Source organism: Urtica dioica, chromosome 4 (assembly GCF_054948205.1).
Source record: "Urtica dioica subsp. dioica isolate 48M chromosome 4, U.dioica_male_clone48M_v1_H2, whole genome shotgun sequence".
Classification (NCBI taxonomy): Eukaryota; Viridiplantae; Streptophyta; class Magnoliopsida; order Rosales; family Urticaceae; genus Urtica; species Urtica dioica.
The window spans coordinates 7,788,160-7,811,112 of record NC_142759.1 but is presented as its reverse complement, the minus strand read 5'-3'; the positions used below and the strand labels follow the sequence as shown (position 1 = coordinate 7,811,112).

The 22,953-nt window shown below is 34.5% G+C and overlaps 4 protein-coding genes across 4 annotated transcripts; 2 read left to right on the top strand and 2 right to left on the bottom strand.

Moving 5' to 3' along the window:
• Positions 1-4,198: 4,198 nt before the first annotated feature.
• On the bottom strand, positions 4,199-7,081 carry LOC149399972 (meiotically up-regulated protein). The gene is made up of 7 exons (XM_089611803.1): positions 6,673-7,081; positions 6,528-6,570; positions 5,829-5,914; positions 5,569-5,664; positions 5,153-5,318; positions 4,880-5,045; positions 4,199-4,654 (listed from the first exon to the last, which is right to left on the bottom strand). Exons 1-7 carry the CDS (start codon positions 6,703-6,705, stop codon positions 4,579-4,581), a joined length of 666 nt encoding a protein of 221 aa, XP_089467929.1. The 5' UTR covers positions 6,706-7,081; the 3' UTR covers positions 4,199-4,578.
• A 1,842-nt stretch (positions 7,082-8,923) lies between these two features.
• On the top strand, positions 8,924-10,540 carry MES10 (methylesterase). The gene is made up of 3 exons (XM_089611802.1): positions 8,924-9,506; positions 9,618-9,746; positions 10,024-10,540. Exons 1-3 carry the CDS (start codon positions 9,144-9,146, stop codon positions 10,312-10,314), a joined length of 783 nt encoding a protein of 260 aa, XP_089467928.1. The 5' UTR covers positions 8,924-9,143; the 3' UTR covers positions 10,315-10,540.
• Positions 10,541-15,002: 4,462 nt separating this feature from the next.
• LOC149399970 (pathogen-associated molecular patterns-induced protein A70-like) lies at positions 15,003-15,743 on the bottom strand. Its single transcript, XM_089611804.1, has one exon. It carries the CDS (start codon positions 15,719-15,721, stop codon positions 15,230-15,232), a length of 492 nt encoding a protein of 163 aa, XP_089467930.1. The 5' UTR covers positions 15,722-15,743; the 3' UTR covers positions 15,003-15,229.
• A 1,638-nt stretch (positions 15,744-17,381) lies between these two features.
• LOC149399969 (CwfJ-like family protein / zinc finger (CCCH-type) family protein) lies at positions 17,382-21,736 on the top strand. The gene is made up of 10 exons (XM_089613400.1): positions 17,382-17,536; positions 17,621-17,894; positions 18,141-18,270; positions 18,351-18,470; positions 18,593-18,710; positions 18,870-19,309; positions 19,480-19,765; positions 20,090-20,183; positions 20,423-20,568; positions 21,303-21,736. Exons 1-10 carry the CDS (start codon positions 17,462-17,464, stop codon positions 21,429-21,431), a joined length of 1,812 nt encoding a protein of 603 aa, XP_089469526.1. The 5' UTR covers positions 17,382-17,461; the 3' UTR covers positions 21,432-21,736.
• Positions 21,737-22,953: the final 1,217 nt, after the last annotated feature.

The following is a 22,953-nucleotide window of genomic DNA, read 5'->3' as shown; positions in this document are numbered from 1 at the left end:
GAAAAAGCTAGGATTCTTAGCTTTTAGAAAAAATGTTTTTAAGTTTGGTATATAAATAACTGTAATATCCTCGTACAAAATATTATTTATATATATATATATATATGTGTGTATATAAATAAACATATTAATAATTTTTATTTAATTATTAAGAACATGTCTATTTTAGTCTTTTTACTATAATATATTTATTTTACCAAACGTTAAATCAATTTTTGTTACCAGCAACAACTGTTTTATAAACAGTTCACCAAACACCTTGTCTGTTTTTGAATAAAAGTATTTTTTTAAAAACAAAGCTATGTCAAACGGGGTCAACAATTCATAGAATCTGCAGGAAAAAAAAATTATGACAAATTCATCACTATGTATCATCAATCACTACTACAAAACAAGGATTCTACAACGCTTAAAAACCGTTGTGGAATGATTCTACAACGCTAAGCGTTGTAGAATCCTGCGTTGTAGAAGCTTCTACGACGCTTAAATATCCGTTGTAGAATCCAATGGGCTTCTACAACGCTTCAACATCCGTTGTAGAATCCAAGAGGTTTCTACAACGCTTAAATATCTGTTGTAGAATCCAACTTTCTACAACGGATATCTAAGCGTTGTGGAACCTCATACAACGGTATACATCTATTGTGAAATTTCTAAATAATTAAAAAATCCCCGCCGCGGCGACATATAATTTTCGCCGCGGCGAGATTTTTATACAACGGATATTATATCCGTTGTAGAATCAACTCGCCGCGGCGAATATTACACGTCGCCGCGGCGACGTCAAATCTTAGCCGCGGCGACATGATTCTACAACGGATAATTATGCGTTGTAGGAAGGTGGTGAATTTTTAAAAAAAAAACTCGCCGCGGCGAGACTAAGATTTCTAATTTGCCTGCTTTTGGTATCTTTTCTCGCCGCAGCGAATAATATTTCTCGCCGCGGCGAGAGTATTTTTTTTTCAATCCAAAATCTGTTTTTACACGATATACCAGCACCTGAAAATAATCTTCAATACCAAAAATAATATCTTCATCTTCAAAACATTCAAAATCTAATATATACATCTACAACCAATCCATAATTCAATAAAAAAAAACTAGCTAATCATCACAGTTAATAAATGTTTGTACATAACTTACCCATTCTTCCCTAACTCTCTCTAAATCCTCCTTTGTATAGGATTTTTTTACGACAAGATCCCCTAAAACCAATAAATACAGAGCTTTAAAATATTTTGTGAATATTCCAATTTTTTGCAACATCACTGAATATCCGTTATACCGGATCACCTCTATCATTTTCCGTCTTAATCCTGATTTTTCTCAATTCAATGAGTTAAATAGAAATTAGTTACCGCTTGTTAAGACCTAGATTCCTAATTGAGATCAATTTATTGTACACTACAAACTGTGGATTCCAATTTACATAGAGATATATATATATATATATATATATATATATATATATATATATATATATATATATTACTATTAAGCTAAAAAATTTACCCCCTTTTTTTAGGTTCTACATTTCAAATCAAATATTGCCCTTACAATTTTTTATCATTGATAATAATTGTATTGAAAAAAATATTATTGATTCCCATGTGTGTGTTTTATTTATCGAATTCCCATATGTAATAATTGTATTAGAAAAGTAAAGCGTTGCATGAAAGAGAGCAATTATTATCAGTGAATAGTACTGTTAAATATCCTTCCATCGGAATACAACAGTATCTTTAGAGGCACAGAAAATATCTAAATATTTTGTTGTCCAGGTGGACTTGACCCAGAAGTTTGTAGATCCAAGCAAAGCCGTGACAAATAATAAATAAACCAAATTAATTATACTAAAACCAAGGATTAAAATCTCGCATCTCGCGGTCGTACCGCACTTTTAATTTTGGGGGTATCTCGTCTCGTACCGTGGTATTCCGTGGTATTTGATGAACGTTCGGGGTATCTTGTACCGTGTGGTAAGCTACATTCCACGGGATATACCGTCTAAAAAAGAGTATTCCGCGGGGTATTTAAACAATTTTTTAATTAAATTTTATTCAAATTTAGGATACACAAAAAAAAATTAAATTTAAAATAAAATTTTCAACATTTCACACATAAAATTCTAATAGAGTACAAATAAATACACATTTAGATCAAATTAATTACAAATGACATCTAAATCAACAAAATAAACTAAAAAACATTAAAATAACACCCGAACACTTATCCCGCGGAAAACGGCGAGATTTGAGCAAAAATGAACATATGACAGACGAAAAATGAAGATATCTCGCGAGATTGAGAGAGATGCGAGAAATAGCGCGAGATTTCGCGAGAAATGCAACATCTCACGAGATAAACTCATATCATTATCGCAACTTTCATTTTTGCGAGATCTCGCGCGAGATACCCCCATCTCGCGCGAGATTTTAAACCTTGAACTCAACGTTACCCACATATATAGGCAAGTTGAGTTACATTAAGATGTCAGTCTATCTAACTAAATGCGCTATCAATTATCAGTAGTACTCTTTTAAAAGCCGATCTTCTGTTCACCAAGAAGCACTAAGTCACATGCAGAGCTTTGTGATCAGGGACATATATATGACCTAACGTTGCAGTCATGTAAGACAAGGAATAGTATGTGCGTAAAGTGATTTGACAAACTATTTATTTCGGTTTCCAACACTCATTTTATTATTTCAGTGAAGATTAGTATTTCCATCCATGAGTGCATGTATATATAAGTTTTTTCTTAAATTACGTGGTATAAATATTCAATAATAAGAAACCGTCCCCATTACATATAGGCATACAAATTAGGCATTACCATTTGATTAATTTAAACTAAAATAAATACTTAACCAGTAAATTAATCAACCGATATTTAATTTTAACCAGTGAAAATGTCCACATTTATGCATGAGATCTTCATCTCATCTTTTGGCTGTGTTCCTCAACTCCCGCTTCAGTCTTCAGGCTCATAGCAGTTGAAATTATACCTTAAAATGGATAACAGTATCACGAATATTCCCTTTATTGACTTTCTATTAGTGTTGACTCTGATATAAGAAACCGAACCAAACTTCAAACCAGTGCTCCAATCTCATATTCCCAATTTGAAGTAAAAAATAGCCCTAAATCGAAATAGACTAATAAAAATCATACCTCCCAAAAGATGATTTCCTTCCGTGTTCGAATTGCAACTCTGAGTCTTGGGTTTGATGCTCGAATCAGCAATTTTGATGAATATCAACTGTCGATTTTTACTCATTTTCTTTGTTTATATACCCCGTGATTCACCGATTGTTTCGTTTTTAAATAAATTATACATAGGGTGCGAATATATAAAAGTTAAATGACGTTTACATATAAATATTAGAGTCAGCATTAATGAAAAGTCAATACAAGAAATATTTGTGGCACTGTTATATGCTTTAGGGTATAATTTTGTCATTTTAATTAAACAGATGGTACAAACTCGATATTTTTTAAAACTAAATGTTAAACTCGATATTTCACAGAGATTAAAGATATATATATATATATATATATATATATATATATATATATGTCATTTTCCCCTTTTATAATTAGAAAATTGCATATCAATAAATTTTTATAATTAAATATTATGATCAACAAAAATTTTGGTTTGTGGCAATGACTGGGTGGGTGTGGGTCCCACGGGAATGTTCATGAAGTTGGAACCATCCGTCTTTCTTGCTCCAATGATTTCCATTATTCCCATAGTTGCTGTACACATACACATATTCAAGTGCTGTACACATACACGCATATACAAACAAACCATACATATGATCGTAAGAGTTTGGCCTCTCCACAGTTACTACTTGACAAGAAAAAATAGAATGAATGAATGATGCAAAAGGGACAGCATTTTCTTTGGCTTGAAAGATTGATTTGGACTGCATAAATCATAGAGCTATCAGTAGGACTCTATTCATGGAACATTTCTGAAGCTCAAGGCGTTGGACTATTATTGCCCACTAGCCAGTCCGTGGGTCCGTCCGTATAATCAACAGTGCTATTGATGTATGAGAAAAGCACTTAATTATATAATCAGCTTTGATCGGTTCGTGTGCCTGAAAATATGTGTCTATAAAATGACATGGTTGCTAAAAACGAAATTGTTGGCATTGAGAAAAGAAGAAGAGAGAGAAAAAAAAATGAGAGGAAAGAATCACGTATCATTACGGTTTTGCTTTGGGCTTTTATGCCCTATATATAATAAGGGTAAACATCATATTAGCATGATAAAGCGTAACTATATACAATCATGCCGGGACAGAAATTGAAACAATCTGCAAACGGCGCATTTGTGGTCCTTGTTTCCACAAAGTTTAATCAGCTATTCCTATAGTGCATTTATTGACAAAGACCAAAGTCTGCGTGAGACAGACGTGACAAACAGTTAAACAAAGGCATACGTATATTTACACCACATCACAAGACTCAAATCTGTTTCACTTCTTTGTCACTTCGACTCTGCATTAGATCATGCAGTAAAAAAAAGACGACGATGTCGCTCTGTGGGTGAGAGCTAGGTAATCAACTCAGCATGGTCGGATGCCCGGTCTGAAGCATCCTCTTGATCATGTCCATGCCGAACGCAGAATCGGATGAGCTGATCAACGCCACGAGATTTGTAAGAAAGCTTATAAACCCAGTATAATCATGCCATGTAAAGAAGCCAAGCTATAAAAAGTATTCTCAGAGCACATTGGATATATTTCCAAATGAAGATAAGCTGTAACACCCCAAGAGTAAGGCAAGATAATAATGCAAAAAAAAAAATAAAAAAAAAACAAGAAAAAGTCACTTTGCTCGATGGTGTAGAAACAAAACTAACCTTGGAATAGTGATTTCATAAGGATATGAGATAACACCCTCGCGGTTCGGTATGGGAGGAACGTGGTCCTTTTTCTCATTCACAAACTTGATTATCTGGAACATCACATCACGAAGTGATGCTTCCAAAGCGGCCCTTCGTGTACTTCTCTCCTCCAAACCGCTTTCTTTATTCATCAGCCCAACAGGAAAGAAAAGACCCGGATTAATAATTCAGAAGGTGTTGCTGCCGTGAATTGTGATTTACCAAAACAAGAGTAATAATCGTGATTACCTCCAGGATCAATGACAACCTTAGAACGATGAGACTTTCCAGAATGTGTCCTCTGGAGTTGAGTCACATTCAAATTGATGTACCATTGCTCCCAATAGAGGCGTTCTATTTTGTGAGTGAACCAAGAAGCTTGCTTGTTTTTTACTTCATAAAAAGACAGGCATATCTGCACCGTGTATATGTGTGTGATATCAACTGACTTATATTAGCAGATATGAGACAAGTTTGGAAGACTTTTAAAAATAAGAGACCGGTTACTATCACTTGACAGCCTAGAACATGTGCAATTTTTTTTTCTTCTTCTTCTTCTTAAGGAAGACTAGAACTAAATGTGATATGTAGGTGTAACTACAAGTCATTGAACAGAGGCACAAATCACAGCACATAGTTCATCGAATCCAGGAGAAACAACAAACCTGACTCTTTTTGTTCGGGTGCTTCTCAACCCAACCAATAAATTGCTCTATTTTCTCATCAATTTTCTTCTCGATTTCGAAATCCCCACATTGGACCTAACAGTCAGATATCATAAAATAAATGAATGTTAAATAGGCAGAGTCTGACATCAATCTACTAGAGAACACAGACGCAGCGGCATAATTATAAACCAAGTTACATTCGCGGAATGTAAGACTCATTCAGTGTACGATCGACCATGAAAATAAAAATTACTTACATATGTAATTTCAAAGAGTTCGAGATCGACATCTTTTGGCCGCACAAGACCTAAAGCCCGGTGAAACAAAATCGTGTGTAGTATACCTGCAATTATTTCAATAAGAATGTCAGTGGCAACGGAGAAAACAGAACCAGTTTTAGAGCACGCCTAAGTCATTGAAAGAAAGCAAAAACCAGTGCAATTACATCAAAGTCAAACACTAATTTTTTTCAAAACAAGTTTTTCTAATATAGTAATGCTACACCATTTCACATACAGTTATACCAAACAGAACTTTGCTGAATTATCAGCACATCCGAGTATCTTACAGCAAGCCGTGTATAGGTTTCATACCTTTACAGTAAACAACATAGAAATATTCTACCGAAAGAATAAAAATCCATAGGAGCACAATTTTTTCAAAGGTTGTTCCAAATGAGTAATTCAATTTTCTTGTAATCTTAACATTTGTTGCATATACAATAGTTCAGGTTGGAGATGCTCTAGCTACTACTGTTTTTTTTCTTTTTTTACCTATGCTTCTGTGTAATTTAGGAAAAATTTGAAAACGCAATTGAGATAAAATTCTATACGAACAATCCGTAGTAATAAGTACATATGCAAACCCAAGAAATGTCAAATTGTAGATGATAAACTGAAAATCTTTTTCAGGTTGCTATAAAACTGTATCTAGGAACGGTAATGAAACCAACTTACATCGCAAAACTTCTCGTATTTCGTATTCAAAGTGACCAACTTCCTGAATTTAAACAACAGTTCGGAGATTCAGAATAAAAACCTAATTTATTGTCGATAAATTATAACTGAAAAGTGAAATAAAGCAGAAGTCGATAATTCGTACCAATTCCTTGAGCTGACAAACTTCGCAGTTCATTGTTGTACAAGATCTGATACCGAACCCAGTCGTTTGGAAGATTATACTGAGAGCGCGAAAATCGATTTCAGGGTTTTTGGATTTGATTATAAGCTAACATGAGCGACTGCTTTTGCCTTCCTTCTCCGTGTAATGATTTTGCAGAACGACTTTTTCACTTTTATGCGGAATCATTAATCAATTTTAAAAATCATTATACTCTAATCCTATATTTTACAAAAAAAATTAAAATCTGAAGGTTTACATAATGTTTTAATTTTTAAGTAACATTTCTATGGGTGACGTGATACCGTGATATCTGCATCGCATTTCATATTTGTATTTTAAACTCTAACTTTTAAAACAGAGAAAACTATACATGCATATATCAGTTCCATAAAACTGACCTTAATCGTGACAAAAAATTGGGATTATACTAAAATTAATATTATGAGTATGACCCTTTAAAAACTTTTTTTTTCCCTACCAAAATCTATTGATTGCATTTTATTATAAATTATGACTATTTATTTTGTAAAATTACGGTTTTACCCATTTTTCATTTATATCTCTTTTCTCAATTCATTTACCTCTCTCCTAAATCAAAACTCGCGTATAAAAAAATAATAAACAATTAAATCTCTCTCTCTCTCTCTCTCTCTCTCTCTCTCTCTCTCCACACTTATTCCTCTTATTCACTCCACGACGATTTACGTTTATCATCTTCTTCAGCAACAATTGTTCATCGTCTTCTTCTTCATTTTATAGTTTACAAATACTACTCACCAAAAATGACAAATAAATTTCAAAGCCCAAACCCTTAAGTTAAACCCATAGTTAAAAAACCCATATATCCTTGCAGTCAAAACAGGTATGCCACCCGAAAAAATATCACGGGCTAAAAATACGTCTCCAATGCATACAAATTATCGAGTCTTGAAGTCGACCACTATGGAGACTATAAGTGGGCAACATGGTATTAACCGATTAAACCTTTAACAATTTTGAATGATTAGCAGTTAATTTATCAAACGTGTTTGTTAAATTTGAATGATTAACAGTTTGATAAATTATCAAACGCGTTTTTTTATAACGGTTAACCAATTAAACGTTAGTTTCAATATTATTTTTTCTTTGATAGTTGGTTGTGAAATGAAATGCATGTGAAGCTTGATTGGTACATAAAACTTAAATTTAATTGTTTTATTGTGTAAAATATTGGATTTAGTATTTATGATAATTTGTGTAGGTAATTTGTGTTTGTGGAGATCTCGTCAATCCTAGACAAATTTTATCTTGTGTTAATAACAAATAGAGCGATTAAATTTAATTGTTTTATTGTGTAAAATAGGATTCCTAGCCCGTTCAGTTTCATTTTTCAAAACCTTATTTTTTGACATATATGCACATCCATGAAATCTTACTACATTCATAGACGTAGACAACATGGCAATGAATACATTCAATTTTTCGGCGGTATTGAGGAGTTCACAGATTCAATCAAGATGACAAAAGAAGAGAAACAATTGTTTAGCCAGTCTCTTTTGTGCATTTTCTTGACATGTCCAAGGTGACTTGGGTGGGATCAACTTTTTGAACATTGTTGTGAATGTGATTTGATCTTTTTCGCGAAGTTGAGCAACTAGAGAAGGAACTCTCTTCAACGGAATTTTTTCAATATTGTTGTATTATTTTGTCACGGACTCACGATTCTTCTTAAAGTCAATGTGGAGATTTGTAAAGTGGATTCCACATATTATCGCTCTATTTGTTATTTTATCTTCTTGTGGGTGCTACACAAGGGCTGTTCGTGTGTTTACATTTACAGTATGAGAAACCAAATAAAAGTGTGGGTGGAGTGAGTAAGAAAGGGTAATATACATTGAATCTGTGTAATGCAAAAGGTTTGCTAAGTGGTCAACATAACTCCTACCTTTGACCAGAAATTCAATGTAGTATTAGTATTATTTTTACATTTCCAATGATTATTTGTCTGGACCTACGGAGAATATATATTAATTGTGCTGGTATATCGTTTTCTAATCGACTATACGAATCGTCCACAGCCACGCTTTTTTTTTTGTGTTATTTTTTGTATATACATATATATATATATACGTATACGTGTGTAAAACTAAAAACTACGACTTTCTCTACCGTCCAATTTTTGCAATCAATGGTTAGGCCACCTGAACAATGGTCCAAAATGGACGACTCTATAGCAAGCATTAAAGCAACGAGAAAAACAACAAAAAAACAATGAATTCGATCTCATCAGGGCGTCCTGTAGAGAGATCACGATTCCCGAGTAATTATTCTGAAATGGAAAAAAAAAAAAAAAAGAAGCAATTCATTCACTAAATCCCACCCTTACCCAGTGTTATAGCAAAGCATAAATACCTTCCACGAGGGACTAAGAAAAAAACACATCCGAAAACAACGAAGCTTAATCAGTAAGTATGAGAGAATCAAGTCACCACTTTGTGCTGATCCACGGGACTTGCCATGGAGCCTGGTGCTGGTACAAGCTGTGCGCTCTTCTGAAGCTCGCCGGCCACCGCGCCACCGCCTTGGACCTCGGCGCCTCCGGGATCAACCCCAAGAGCTTCGGCGAGATCGCTGACGTGTCAGACTACGTGGCACCGCTCATGGACTTCATGGCCTCTCTCTCCGACCAAAAGGTGGTCCTTGTCGGCCACAGCTACGCCGGCCTCTGCATATCCCTCGCCATGGAGAGGTTTCCTCGTAAGATCTCCGTCGCCGTATTTTTGACGGCGTACATGCCACGTCACGGCTCGATCCCGGGTTCGCTCATCGAAGAAGTGAGTGAATGTGCATGAATCACTATATTTCTATATATATATATATGATATTGTTCCTTTTATTTTTTTCGTTTTATTGATGAAATGCTTCTTATTATTATTTTGTCACAGTATTTCAAGAGGACCGAAGTTGAATCCATATTAGACACCCAAATCACGTTCAAAGATAACAAGCCGATATCCACAATATTTGGCCCAGAATATATGAAAAAGAATGTTTACCCTCGATCTCAACCAGAGGCAAGTGTAGTTTACTAAAATATGTTTATTGACTTGACTCGTGGTCAACGACAATGTCAATAATATGAAAATGCACAAACAAACAAGCATTCATAGCATTTAGACTCAAAAGTTACTCTTTTTAGTTAATTATCTGAAGATCTTGGTTACTACTTCTAGAAGCTTAATATAACAAAAACTATAGTATGCCTTTTTCTTAAGGTGACCTTTTTTTAACAGTTATGGTAGTCAGATTTTTTATTTTTTTTAACTTAATTAATGGCATATAATTAAGCAGGATTTGGAACTGGGCTTGATGTTGATTCGACCATCGGGGTTATTCATGGAAGACTTCGAAAAAGAGAACATGCTTACCGAAGCCATGTTTGGATCGGTGAGAAGGGTTTACATAATGTGTGAAGAAGATCGAGTGATGACAGAAGAGTTTCAACGGTGGATGATCAACGAGAGCCAGCCCGAGGCAGTTTTGTCGGTCGGAGAAGCAGATCATATGGTGATGCTCTCGAATCCGAACGCACTTTGCCAGTGTTTGCTCCAAGTCGTGGGTGATGATATCTCTACGAAGTGATAGTGATCAATTGAGTAACCATTGGCTAGGAAAGATTTCTTTTTTGAAAAAGGTGTTTGGGATATTTCTGTTAGTGGAGGTATTTCTTTTTTGTTTTTACTATTTTGTAATAAATTTTGGTCCACTCAAGTTGCCAAGTTGGGTCGATCCATTATTTTGTTACATGTGTCTTGTCGTTTTGAAAAAGTCAAAGCAAACCAATAATAAAAAAATACCTCTTCTGAGACTCTAAATTGTTTTTCAAATTATTATTTTTTTAGTGAAATTTTATGCAACTGTAATACATGACTAAGAATAGAAAATGAAAAAAAAAATGTCATGCTTAAAAAATTTAAAGTGATAACTAATACAATTTTTAAAATATTAAAATGATATAAATTACCAAACCTACCCGAAACTAATACTAATTTAGCTAGTTCGGAGTGGTTCATTTGAGGCACTTCGAGCCAATATTTTTTTAGTCACGTGTGTAAAAGATTAAATCATACATTTGTATAAAATAAAAAAGGGCAGTGTAGCAAAATAGCCAGTTTGAAACTATATAATTTGTTTTTAACCTATGTTTCATAATTTTAAGGGAAATAGCCAACGTGCTTAGGTGTCAATAATTAATAGACTAATTTGTCCTTTTACTTAATCAAATGGAAATAATCAATATAATTATATTAAATAATAGGCAATAACGATATAAAATAACAGACAATTTCAAAATTGTTATACGTAACCTCTAACAAATCTCAACAAAAATATTTTATGAAAGATATCATTAATCACGCGACGCACTGATTTAGAACGGCTTCACCAAGACTGACGTTACTGTGTAAAAACCTGTCAACACAAATAATAAACGTAAATTACTGGAAATTATCTCATTCTCCACATTTAAGTAATCTGAATGGAAATAAATGGAAATAACTGTAAATAAATAATCTGTACCTCTACATTTTTCCAAAGGCTGACATTCGAAAATCTTCACTGTTAAAAAAAAATTAACAGTGAGAGTCGGGCCACCTATAACCAAGCTCTGATCGTCTCTCCCGCCAACCACCGCCGTGAGGCTCGTCGCGACCCCCTTCCGGAGCGTCGACCACGGCCTCCCTCCGGACTCCGAGAACACCGACTCCTTCCCCTACGCTCTCGTCAACCGCCTCCTGTGGGCGTCAATCTGGCTCCGACGAGCCTTCGCCGAACTCCTCCGCCGCCTCCGACCGATCTGCGTCATCGTCGACAACTTCTTCGGCTGGACTGCCCCCTTGGCCCGCGACCGCGGCGTCTTCCTCGTCATCTTGGCATGTTGAAGGTTAAAAAAAATAACCCAGATCTGGTTTTGTGGAGAGAGAGAGAACGTGGATTCTAATATCTGGTAACTACTTTCTACAAAATAGGAATTTAACATGCACAAAAAAATGAAAAAAAATAATGTGATTTTAAAAAACTATCTTAATTATTGAAGGACAAAAAAGTAAAAAAAATATTTTGCCACCTAATAAGTTTGGCTATTTCCCTAAAAATCTCAAAATATAGGCTAGATCACAAATCAAACGTTTTAGGTGGCCTAGTTAGTTACAAATGGTAATCTAGGAACATAGTCAATTTCAAACATGATTTTAAAGATGTAATCAATGTTTGGTAAATTTCAAGGTCCGAAATGCTTTTTCGATGTCGTTTTCGAGACTCCTGATTTATAAAAAAATCGACACGCTGACGAAAAAACCGAACGGAAATAATGTTGTAGAATATATTAAAAATATATACACATATATACATATACATATTTTACAATTTTAATTTAATTTATTTATATATAGTGTGTTTTGTTATTTGTAGATTACTGTTGTTATATATTAAAAATTTATTATATTATATATGGTTTAATTTTACAAATAATATAATAATTTATAAATTATGTTTACATGATATAATATTAATAATATTAATTATATATGTATGTAATATATATTGTAAACTAAAAATCTAGAACCATTAAATTATCAAAAAATTGGCTACGTAAGCCACCTAAACTATATGAATTGTAAATTAGCCAACTTTTGGTAAATAATTTGTAAATAGTCAACTTGCATACGTGGCAGCCTATTAACTACCTAAAATATATGTTTGGTTGTGTTAAATAAGGCTTTTATTAATTTGCTAATTAGTTTACTTGACTATTTACAAGAAATTAATCAAAGGTGGGCTATATCTCAATCCACTATATCCGCGTGACTATATAACTAAATAACCCTTAAATTATTGGTCGATTTATATGTATGCAATATATGTTATTACTTATAGCATATATATATATATATATATATATATATATATATTAACAATTGGGCCTCTTCTTTCACATAAAATTTATTAGGCCACATATTACAAAATTGATTGGACCAGACTAATTTCAAGGGCTAATATGAAACCCTAAAAGCATTTATCAGAGACACAGAATTGCAGCAAAGCCAACTTTGAAGCTTTCATCGGCAACAATTGTGTCTTTTACCTGCAAATGACTGAAAGTTGCCGAATGTCACCACTTGCCGCTGAAAAAAAATGTGGAAATTCATCTACAAACATCCGAATGTCGCCGATTATGACCGAAAGTCGTCGAAATTGGGTCCATGAATCTTGCTCGTCGTTTCTCCCGATTTTCTAAAAATGTCGACTATTTTTTTTTTTTTACTCTTATAGAGCTCGAAAACGATCGGTCACTTCCAAAGGAAGGGACACGTCATTGTCGTCGAATTTTCGATGACATAATGAGGAAAAACAATATATACGCACTCGCTGACCGTTTTATGTCCAAAAACGGCTCCGTCGCCGAATGCGGATAAAATCACCGGCATTTGAAATCCTGATAAATGTTGTAATCTAGCCATTTACAAAAATAAACAGTTAAAAAATATCGAAAATACCCTTATGTTACATAAATCATAGAAACCAATTATTAGCCGATGTTTCAGCTACCCAAAACTTATCGTGTGTAAAATAAACTGATATTAACCCGAGAAAACTTTATAATTGGACTACAAAAAAGGAAAGAAAATATTATTGAATAAATGGGATCAAGCTAACGTGTATTAAAGCTGCATTATTTGGCTGCGATCAAAACAATTAATTATTAAAATTAATAAAAAAAAATATAATAGTTAATCATGCAAAATATAATAGGTAACTCTGCAAAAATAAAAATAAATACCCCACTTTCTCTTTCTTCTCAGTTATCGAAAGTTTCTCTTATAACGTCAGATATTGCGTGTAGAATAAACGGAAATTAACCCAAAAAAACTTGATATCGCATTTAATTGGACTAAAAAAAATATGTTATGGAATATATCAAGTTACCGTGTATTAAATCTGCATAAACGTTGGCTACATGTTTATGTTTAATCGATTTTAATAAATGTTAATGTAGTAATTTATTAAATGACTAATAAAATCACGTCATCATTTGTGACTACATTTGGAACTTAAATGAAACGTTGGCTAGATTGCAATATCAACGCTTTAAGTGGCTTAATCTGTGTAATTTTCATAAAAAAAATATGAAAGTCAAAAAAATCCGAAGTAACAAAGTTTCAAAATTTGTATAAGTAATATAAAAATGAAAAAAGACAATGTTGTTCATTCTCAATAATAAAATTTAATTAACTCTACGAAAGCAAATAACAAAAAATCAAAAAATATAAGGGTAGCTAGTTTGGTCTAGTGATTATCTTACACATACTTCGACAAAGATGTCATATGTTCGAATTCTCTTAGCTACGTAAATGCATGTCCCTTTAGGATATATCTTTAATCATGTAATATTGACCGATAATATCACTTGTGTTTTTCACTGTTAATTTATGATGCAATGACCAATAATACCACTTCTCAAAAAAAAAAAAGTATATATAAAGTCACGGAACTCCAATCCGTGAGCATATTAATCATAAAATTATAGATCCAAACACCTTAAACACATTTCTAACAAAGTGAGCGGCAACGGAAAAGACATTAATATTCATCTTATTACGACATGATTTTATGTATTCAATTACGTTTATATATGGTTGTCGTAGCTATATTAATGATTGACCGATATCATTGGGTTACATATAATTTTCATTAAAAATAATATTGATTTAAAAACAAATTTGATATAGGATATAAGTGTCTACTGCCATCGTAGCTATATTAACGATTGACCGATATCATTGGGTTACATATAATTTTCATTAAAAATAATATTGATTTAAAAACAAATTCGATATAGGATATAAGTGTCTACTGCCAAAAAAAGCGTCAATTGTGCCCATTTCTCTCGATAATACCAACATATTCATTTTATAAAGATACAGAAAAATAATATAACGATTTAGTGAAGTATTTCAATCACAGGGTTAAACTAACGGTATTAAGGTAATTATGCGGTTGGGGCTAGAAAAATTTATTCTAATAACTATTATGTATATGTAATACATCATCAATAATAAAAAATGTCGATCTGTTAACTGTTAAATTTAGAACTATAACTTCTCTATAAAAGAAAATAGAATTATAACAAACACTATTAAAATGTAGCTAGTTTTTAATCAAATTCCTATCTCTTATCTTATCTTTGCGTTATAAACATCCCATCTTTATCTTTGCGTGATAAATCAAATTAAAAATAATAATAATAGTTTGGTCATATACTAATGGGACAAAATAAGACATATAGACACAATTATAAACAAAATACAAATTCAAAATAGGAAAGAGAAAAGCATGAGTCATCATGTTCATTTCACAGCTAAACGTGATCCTTCTCTTTCTATTGCTTAACGCAAGACCAGAACACAAGCGTCGACATATATAAATATATATATATATATATATATATATATATATATATATATATAATACCCCTGGAGAGATGAGCCGAAATCACGACTCACGTTCCTCCGATCAACCGCTTCAGGGAGTCGAGCCTCTGAAGCCTCAGCTGTTGCCTGAACCTGTTTATGAAATCGTCTGCTTTCTCGTCCACGCAATCCTCCAGAACGCATTCACGCGACGTCGTTTTGTTCTCCGTCGTCACTTTCGCTTGACGATCCTCTCCGTCTCGATCTCCTCCGTGGCCTTCTCTCTCGATCGCGGTTTTCGGGGCGGGATTTTGTGACGACCCGAGAGATCTCAGGCGGTACAGGAGCGAGGGTTGACTGGTCAACCCGGTCGGGTCATCGGGGCCGTTGTTTATCGACCCGACTCGGTCCAGCAGCGAGAACGAGGAGTAGGAGTGAGCTCGGGCGAGTTGACCAGGCGAGTTATTTCGTGATCGGGCTGTGACTGTGAGGTAGATGATTCCGATCATGAGGTTGACGAGGACGAAGAGAGAGCCTGGAGTGAACCAGCTCATCATCGGAAACCAAGAACCAAACTCCATGGCTGTTTTAGCAGAGATTAGTGTGAAGATGCGACTGAAAATATATACGGTGTTTGATTTGAGTAAAGAACATACGTGGAAAAGGGTATTTAAGCAAAGGGTCATGTTAATGCATTGCATGAGTTACTAATTTTTAATTAGGAGCTGACGTTTGATTTCGTATAAACAAATCAGTTATACTATATTTAATCGAAAGATTCCATGCGAGTTAGTAAGAGCTAGATTAAAATAATCTTGTGCTTTTCAGAGCGTTGACGTAACTATTATTTGTAGTTTCTCGTCATTATGATTTCTGAATTCTCTTTATTTATTATTTATATTTATTTAGTAATTTAGTTTTTTTTAATTTTTATGATATAATTAAATATCACATTTTATTCATCAATAATATTCATTCTATTTATTTTGTCAAGCACTAGAAAAAAAAAAAATCCGTCCAATATATTGTGTCGGGCCATTTTTTTTTTCCCATTTCGTCAAGCACTATATTTTAATTCTAGGGTAAAGAATTATTTAGAAATATTTTTTCCCATTGCACATTTTAGTTATTTTACTAATTTTAGGTAAATGTTTTATTTTTCAAGCTCATTATATTAAATTGACTATTTAGCTAAATTATCATTTTCAGCATTAAAAGTGTGGTAACAAGTCCTCTCATATCTCTGCTGCTCAAGTGACTCGGACGAACTTTTAAAATTCGGGTTGAAGTTGTATTCCAGAAAAGTTGTAAATATATATATATATATATATATATATATATATATATATATATATATATATATATATATCTTACAGGCTACAAATTTAACATCCTAAATTTTTTGACCTTGTTGTCAATAAATGTTGTTGATGCTCATTCACTACCCGGACTCAAATTTACTACTCAGGAGACACGTAAAACAAAGACAATTTTTAACTGACATACAAAGTTTGCATAATGGTCTATTCCCGTAGAAACTTGGACGACAGATTTAAAGACCGTCATGCAAAATAGATTGCACGATTGTTGAAATGTGTCTTGAAAATCGCGCATTACAATCACTTCGCCGTAGTGAAAATCACTAGCACTGAGTTTACAAGAACTTGTACAAATTTGTATAGATTTCGAAACCTTTGTCGTGGAAGAGAAGTCTGTATGTCACGATGACGATCACACACGGACTTTGTGGAAAATCATGTAACAATATGAAGTTTGTTGCTGAGAGGTACATCATACCGTGACAAATTTTATATTTTTGCACGATAGTCAGAAAAACCGTTGACTGCTTGTAAGTTTTCTAAACATTGATATGACGTAGAAAAAGTTATATGCTTACCATAACAATGTTGATAAGCGAAAAATAAGAAATGCCAAACCAGAAAAAGAGCAAAATAACAAGTATTTAAAAAATATTAAAACCAAAATATATTTCAATAATTCGAATTTTGTTTTTAAAAATACCTCAAAATGGTACTAGAATTTTATGTTGCTTGAATTACTAGAACAAAATTCAGATAATGTTTTTTGGGCAGAACGAATAAGAATTCCGGTTTGTTCATGACTAGTGTGTATTTTTAATTTATGGACTTTAACTAATTAACATGTATCAGACAATGGCTAGTTTACCGTAGAATTTGAGTGATCTGAGATCGCTATATTTTGGTTTCATTCATAATTTGAAGTTCATCTCACTAAACCCAGAACTAGAAGAGAGAAAGAAGTAGGCCTAAGTCTGCCATCTTCCACCTCCGAGAGCTCCCATGTCTCCGCCGCGAATCCTCCTCTGCGGCGATGCCCTAGGCCGTCTCAGCCAGCTCTTCAAACGCGTTTCTTCGGTACAAATTTCTCTCTCTCTCTCTCTGTCATATGTGTATATATACATAGATATCTACTCGGCTGAGCTAACTTGTTTGTTTTAGGTCAACAAATCGGCCGGTCCGTTCGACGCCGTGCTGTGCGTGGGACAGTTCTTCCCAGACTCGCCGGAACGCCTTGCCGAGTTCACGGATTTCGTCGAAGGCCGGTCCGAAATCCCTATCCCGACCTACTTCATCGGCGATTACGGCGTTGGCTCGGCCAAATTCTTGCTTGCCGCTTCGAAGGACTCTGTGAACCAAGGCTTCAAGATGGAAGGCCTGAGGATTTGTTCCAATCTCTTCTGGTTGAGAGGCAGTGGCAAGTTTTCTCTCCAAGGTATGCTCTTCTTTTGTTGCCTGTTTGATTGCTGAGAAAATTAGGTTTGAAAATAGAAATGAAGAGAACTTGTGTAACCTGCATTTTAGTTAAATATGTTACTTTGGCTGTTAGTTGGTTACTGAAAGAATTGGGAATGGAAATGAATAAAAGTGAAACTCTTGAATCTGTATTTTAGGGTGTGAAAAAAAAAACATGTTTTAATAGATTGAATTCAAATTATCCAATGTACTCGTTCGTGTATAGGATTATCCGTGGTGTATTTATCTGGTAGGCGTTCTTCGGATGCTCAACAATTTGGGACATATAGTCAGGATGATGTTGATGCCTTGAGGGCAATTGCTGAGGACCCTGGAGTTGTTGATTTGTTCCTCACATATCCTTTTTTTGATTGTGACGTGTTGCAACTTTTGGTTGTTCGTTCTTTGTTTCGCAATTTCCTTAACTATTTATCACTAACGAATGGCCAAGTGGGGTCACGAATCGAGCGTCCACATCTGCTCTTCCTCCTGGAATATCAGATTCGTTTGGAAGCGATTCAACAGTAGCAGAGTTGGTTGCCGAGATCAAGCCACGGTATGGAACTCTGGAAACATACAGCATATTGTTTATGATTCTGTCAACTATGAAGTTGTGTTTTGTGTTAAAATGTCGCAATGGCTATACAGCTTGTAACCGAAGTTTGTCGATTGTTCTAGGTACCACATTGCAGGCACAAAGGGCATTTTCTATGATCGAGAACCGTACACCAATGTTGATGCTGTGCATGTGACCCGTTTCTTGGGCCTCGCTCCTGTTGGAAATAAGGATAAACAGGTCCGCTCATTAATTAGCCCGTGTATATTTTTTGGTTGATACTCCATGCATATGCTTCTCTCTAACAGTTAGATCCTGGACATTTATTTCATTCATCTTCGGTTACTTAGGTTTTCGACATGTGCATCTGTAACTTGATTTTTGAACATTCCGTTTCAGAAATTTATTCATGCAATTTCTCCTACTCCAGCAGCAATGATGACAGCCACTGATATTGGTATGAAGTCAACAAACACTACATTATCTCCATACACAACGACTGGTGAGAATGAAGCAGCAAAGAGATCTAGTGACAGCCTTTCGGATTCGCAATACTGGAGATATGATGTCTCGCAGAAACGGCAGAGACACGGAGCCGGAGATGGTGAGAAGATGTGTTTTAAGTTTGTTTCGTCTGGGTCGTGTCCGCGAGGGGACAAATGTCACTTTCAGCACGATATGGATGCGAGGGAGCAATATATGAGGGGTGTTTGCTTTGATTTTATCAACAAGGGGAAGTGTGAAAGGGGTCCGGATTGTAATTTCAAGCACAGCTTACAAGATGAAGGTGAAGACCTTCCTCGCAAGAGACGTGGGTCCGGAAATGCTTCATCTAACAGGTTTCTTTCCGTTGAAGTCTCGTCTTTACAACGGTTCATTTGCAATTTTAATCATTCAAGCTTTAGTTTGGAAATCTTCTTGTCCATATCTCTGATTATTTTTTGCTTGTAGTCTATCTTCTCGATTATATGAACGTCTATACAACCTGCTACCCTGCAACTGTTTTCAGATCAAAAGAGTGTTGGTTTTGTCTCTCAAGCCCCAATCTTGAGTCGCATCTGATCATCAGTGTTGGAGAAAATTTATACTGCGCATTGCCTAAAGGCCCGCTAGTACAAGACCATGTGTTGATAATTCCCGTCGAGCATTTACCTAATAGCTTCTCTCTACCGCATAATGGTGAAGTTGATCTTGATAGATTTCAGAATTGCTTGAAGAAGTATCACAAGAACCAAGGGAAGGAGGTGGTTTTTTTCGAATGGGTGTCTAAACGAAGCAGTCATGCCAATCTCCAGGTAAAGGTGATCTGCACGTGTATGTTAGTTATATTTTGTTAATTTTAGCTGTGATTTGACACTAAGCTGAGTATTTCAAAATGAAGTGTGTTGTGTTTATTGTGTGGGGAGATGCACACGATGTGCCTCAGATGAAGAGTCGGATCCATGATCTCCTATGAACTGAATTCTAACTGATATTTTCCAAACTTAGTTTCAGAAACGAACTTTTTAATTGTTTTTTTCTTTCCAAATTAGTTTTCAGAACAACTATGACATCAATGGTCTTTATGGGTCTTGATTATCCAGTTCTTTGCTCAAGTTTTTGGCTGAACCTTCTTGTAGGTGGTTCCTGTTCCACCATCCAAGTCAACTGCTATTCAAGGCATATTTAATTTAGCTGCTGAAAAGCTGGGCTTCAAACTTGTGATCAAGAAATGTAAGCGATTGGTACCTACCCCGAATTTCTGATTCCTATTATACCCTGGTATCATAACCTTGGCTGTCAATTTTTCCAAATATATTAGTCCAAATTTCTGCTAGATAGATTATTCTGGAATTCCTGGTATATTTGCTTATCCATTTCTAAATTTATGCCCTCGGTGGATTTTTAGCTTAAGTAAAATACCTGAATCACAACAGCATTACCAATATGTTTCGATTATCTCTTGTTTGCAGTCAATAGCAGTTCAGATGGAAAAAGTTATTTGAAGACTCAGTTTAACAGAGAATTCAGTTTCTTTTATGTTGAGCTCCCCGATGGTACTATTCTTTCACACGTAGTTGAGGAAAACGAGACATTCCCTGCACAATTTGGGCGTGAGGTAAGCCCTATTATTATGCCATAAATTACTATAAAAATGATTTGTACTTGGCATCTGCACAGTTGGCGTATTACATTTAATTTTGTTAATTGTAACTAGTTTTTCTACTTATTGAGGCTGTTTATCAGCACTTGAATGTTCTTAAGGCAATTTTGATTTCATTGTTTAAGTTCAGTCTGAACTTTCATCATACTTTAAGAATTGTAGACCCCACTTAACCATCTCCACTCTGGGTTAATTTGTTCAGCATAGCGTACTGTTTCATTCATTCTGATAAAAGATCTATGTAGGTGGTTGATATAATACAGACTTCTCCGGATCATATTATAGATTGTTGAGACATTGAAATAAATGATTTTTCCTTTCTTTTGGCAATTTATTATGGCCGATCACTCGTGGCACTGTCATGACATTCCCATGCTGACTTGCAATATAATTTGCACCATAAATTTTCAATTATTGATCTTTCCAATCACTACAGCAAGTGAAAATTGAGTTGGGTTGCTAAATTTTATGCTTCAGGTTTGTATTTAAAAAAAACCGACATAACTCCTAAATTTTAAATAGGCTCATAGTAAGATCAATTAACCCAATTTCTGAATTAACTTAATGTTTATGAGCATCATAGCAGGTCCAAGTGATGTGGGATTTCTCTTCCAGCAAAATTTGAACATTGGTCATATATAGTTTATTGATAACGAGGACAGAACATAATGCGTATTTAACATTTGCAGGTTTTGGCTGGCTTGCTCAAGATGGCGGACAGAGCTGATTGGAGGAACTGTACTTACACGAAAGAAGAAGAAACAAAAATGGCAAGTGATTTCAAGAGCCGTTTCCAAGAATTTGATCCGAACGAGTGATATTTCGTGGAAGAGAATAGGTCTCAACTCTGATCTTCATGCATTTACTAAAAGAATGATTTTGCCTTGAAATAGTTTATTCTCCGCGAACAAATTTTAGTTATTAGAGTCAGGGGAGTTTATGCAATCTATACTAATGTTTTCTAGTTTAACGGCATTGTTGGTTGGGTCGCATAGCCCCGATTGATCCTACTTAGTGAAAGCGAGAATATTTTCATCTTGACGAGGAAAATATACTGGCTCATCATATTTTAGGTTGGCTAGTTTGAACGGTTTAAATTGGTTATGGCTGCGGGTTACACTAACTGGTTTAGATTAAAAGTTAAACTAAATGTTTGGGAAACACATTTTGAATGGAGCAGTTTAAATATAGTAATTAATAATAATATATTGTGTATAATAAAATAAACAAAAGAAGATATATTTTGCTGTTTTTTTATTAATAATTAACCATAAAAACATCACATCATTTGTACCTACCGGATTACTAAAAATATATCATATTTTGGAAGTCAGCTGAATAAAAACTGTCCTGCTATAACGCTTTGTAATAATGTTATCCGGAAGGTCAATCATATTAATCACCATTTTACGTGTTTATGGCTTTATGCATAGACTGAGACTAGGATGTCGCAACTGTTTTTCGCTTTGTTTTTCTGATTTTGGTATATAAAATTGCCATATGAGAAATAATCACGCGACAACTTTGATGGGTTATTATATTGAGAAAGGGAATATTTAATGTAATTGACTTTGATGCTGCTATTGATCTTGGAGTTAGACAGCTTGGCTAAACAGAAAAACGTGGCATTACAGATGGCTTTTGTATATAAGCTGTTGGTTTTATTGTTGCTGCTGCTCTCAGGGCATATGAATGTATTGCTTTTACTAGTTTACATTATTATTTTTTTTCCTTATTTAAATTTCGTATTTTCATGAGAATTAGTACTCCGGTGGTGAAGAGATGTGACAAATATTTTATTTGAAGAATGGCGTATTGTAAGGAAACAATAACACCTATGCACACTATGCCTTGCTCTTGAGGCCAGCTTGAGAAAGCGAACCAAATGCATGTGAAGGAATATTCATCTTAAGGATGTCGCTTTTCAGCCTTAACAAAGAGTAAGCAACGTGTATAATTTTATTTATTTATTTATTTTATGTAGCACATGGGTTTATGCATACGAAAAAGAAAAAGTGGCGGAAAACCATCCCTCTTTAAATGGGGAGCCATATGCCCTACTCACTTCGTTGCTTGAGAAAAAGGTTTCAGTTGGATGGAAAGAAAGCTCATATCTTGGGATTCAATAAAAGCTTGCATTCAATGCTCAAACTTTCTTAGCTCTTATACTTCCAAGAATAAAAAAAAAAATTAAAAAGCAAAAGTGCAAGGAAGCAAAGAATTGAGAGTCAAGAGTGAAGTGTTGGAGTGTTGAGCAAGAGTACCATTCTCGGATCACATGGGGTTTCTTTATAAGCCTTAGAGCATAATTCTTTATATATATACATATATTGAAATTAC

Excerpts from the sequence above, each read along its gene's own strand:
- LOC149399972 (XM_089611803.1), bottom strand. The coding sequence starts at position 6,705 with ATGAACTGCGAAGTTTGTCAGCTCAAGGAATTG. Across the intron at positions 6,571-6,672 it reads TTTGTCAGCTCAAGGAATTG|GAAGTTGGTCACTTTGAATA; the intron begins GTACGAATTATC and ends GTTTAAATTCAG. Across the intron at positions 5,915-6,527 it reads AATACGAGAAGTTTTGCGAT|GTATACTACACACGATTTTG; the intron begins GTAAGTTGGTTT and ends AAATAATTGCAG.
- MES10 (XM_089611802.1), top strand. The coding sequence starts at position 9,144 with ATGAGAGAATCAAGTCACCACTTTGTGCTGATCCACGGGACTTGCCAT. Across the intron at positions 9,507-9,617 it reads CGGGTTCGCTCATCGAAGAA|TATTTCAAGAGGACCGAAGT; the intron begins GTGAGTGAATGT and ends ATTTTGTCACAG. Across the intron at positions 9,747-10,023 it reads ACCCTCGATCTCAACCAGAG|GATTTGGAACTGGGCTTGAT; the intron begins GCAAGTGTAGTT and ends ATAATTAAGCAG.
- LOC149399970 (XM_089611804.1), bottom strand. The coding sequence starts at position 15,721 with ATGGAGTTTGGTTCTTGGTTTCCGATGATGAGCTGGTTCACTCCAGGC.
- LOC149399969 (XM_089613400.1), top strand. The coding sequence starts at position 17,462 with ATGTCTCCGCCGCGAATCCTCCTCTGCGGCGATGCCCTAGGCCGTCTC. Across the intron at positions 17,537-17,620 it reads TCTTCAAACGCGTTTCTTCG|GTCAACAAATCGGCCGGTCC; the intron begins GTACAAATTTCT and ends TGTTTGTTTTAG. Across the intron at positions 19,766-20,089 it reads GCAGTCATGCCAATCTCCAG|GTGGTTCCTGTTCCACCATC; the intron begins GTAAAGGTGATC and ends ACCTTCTTGTAG.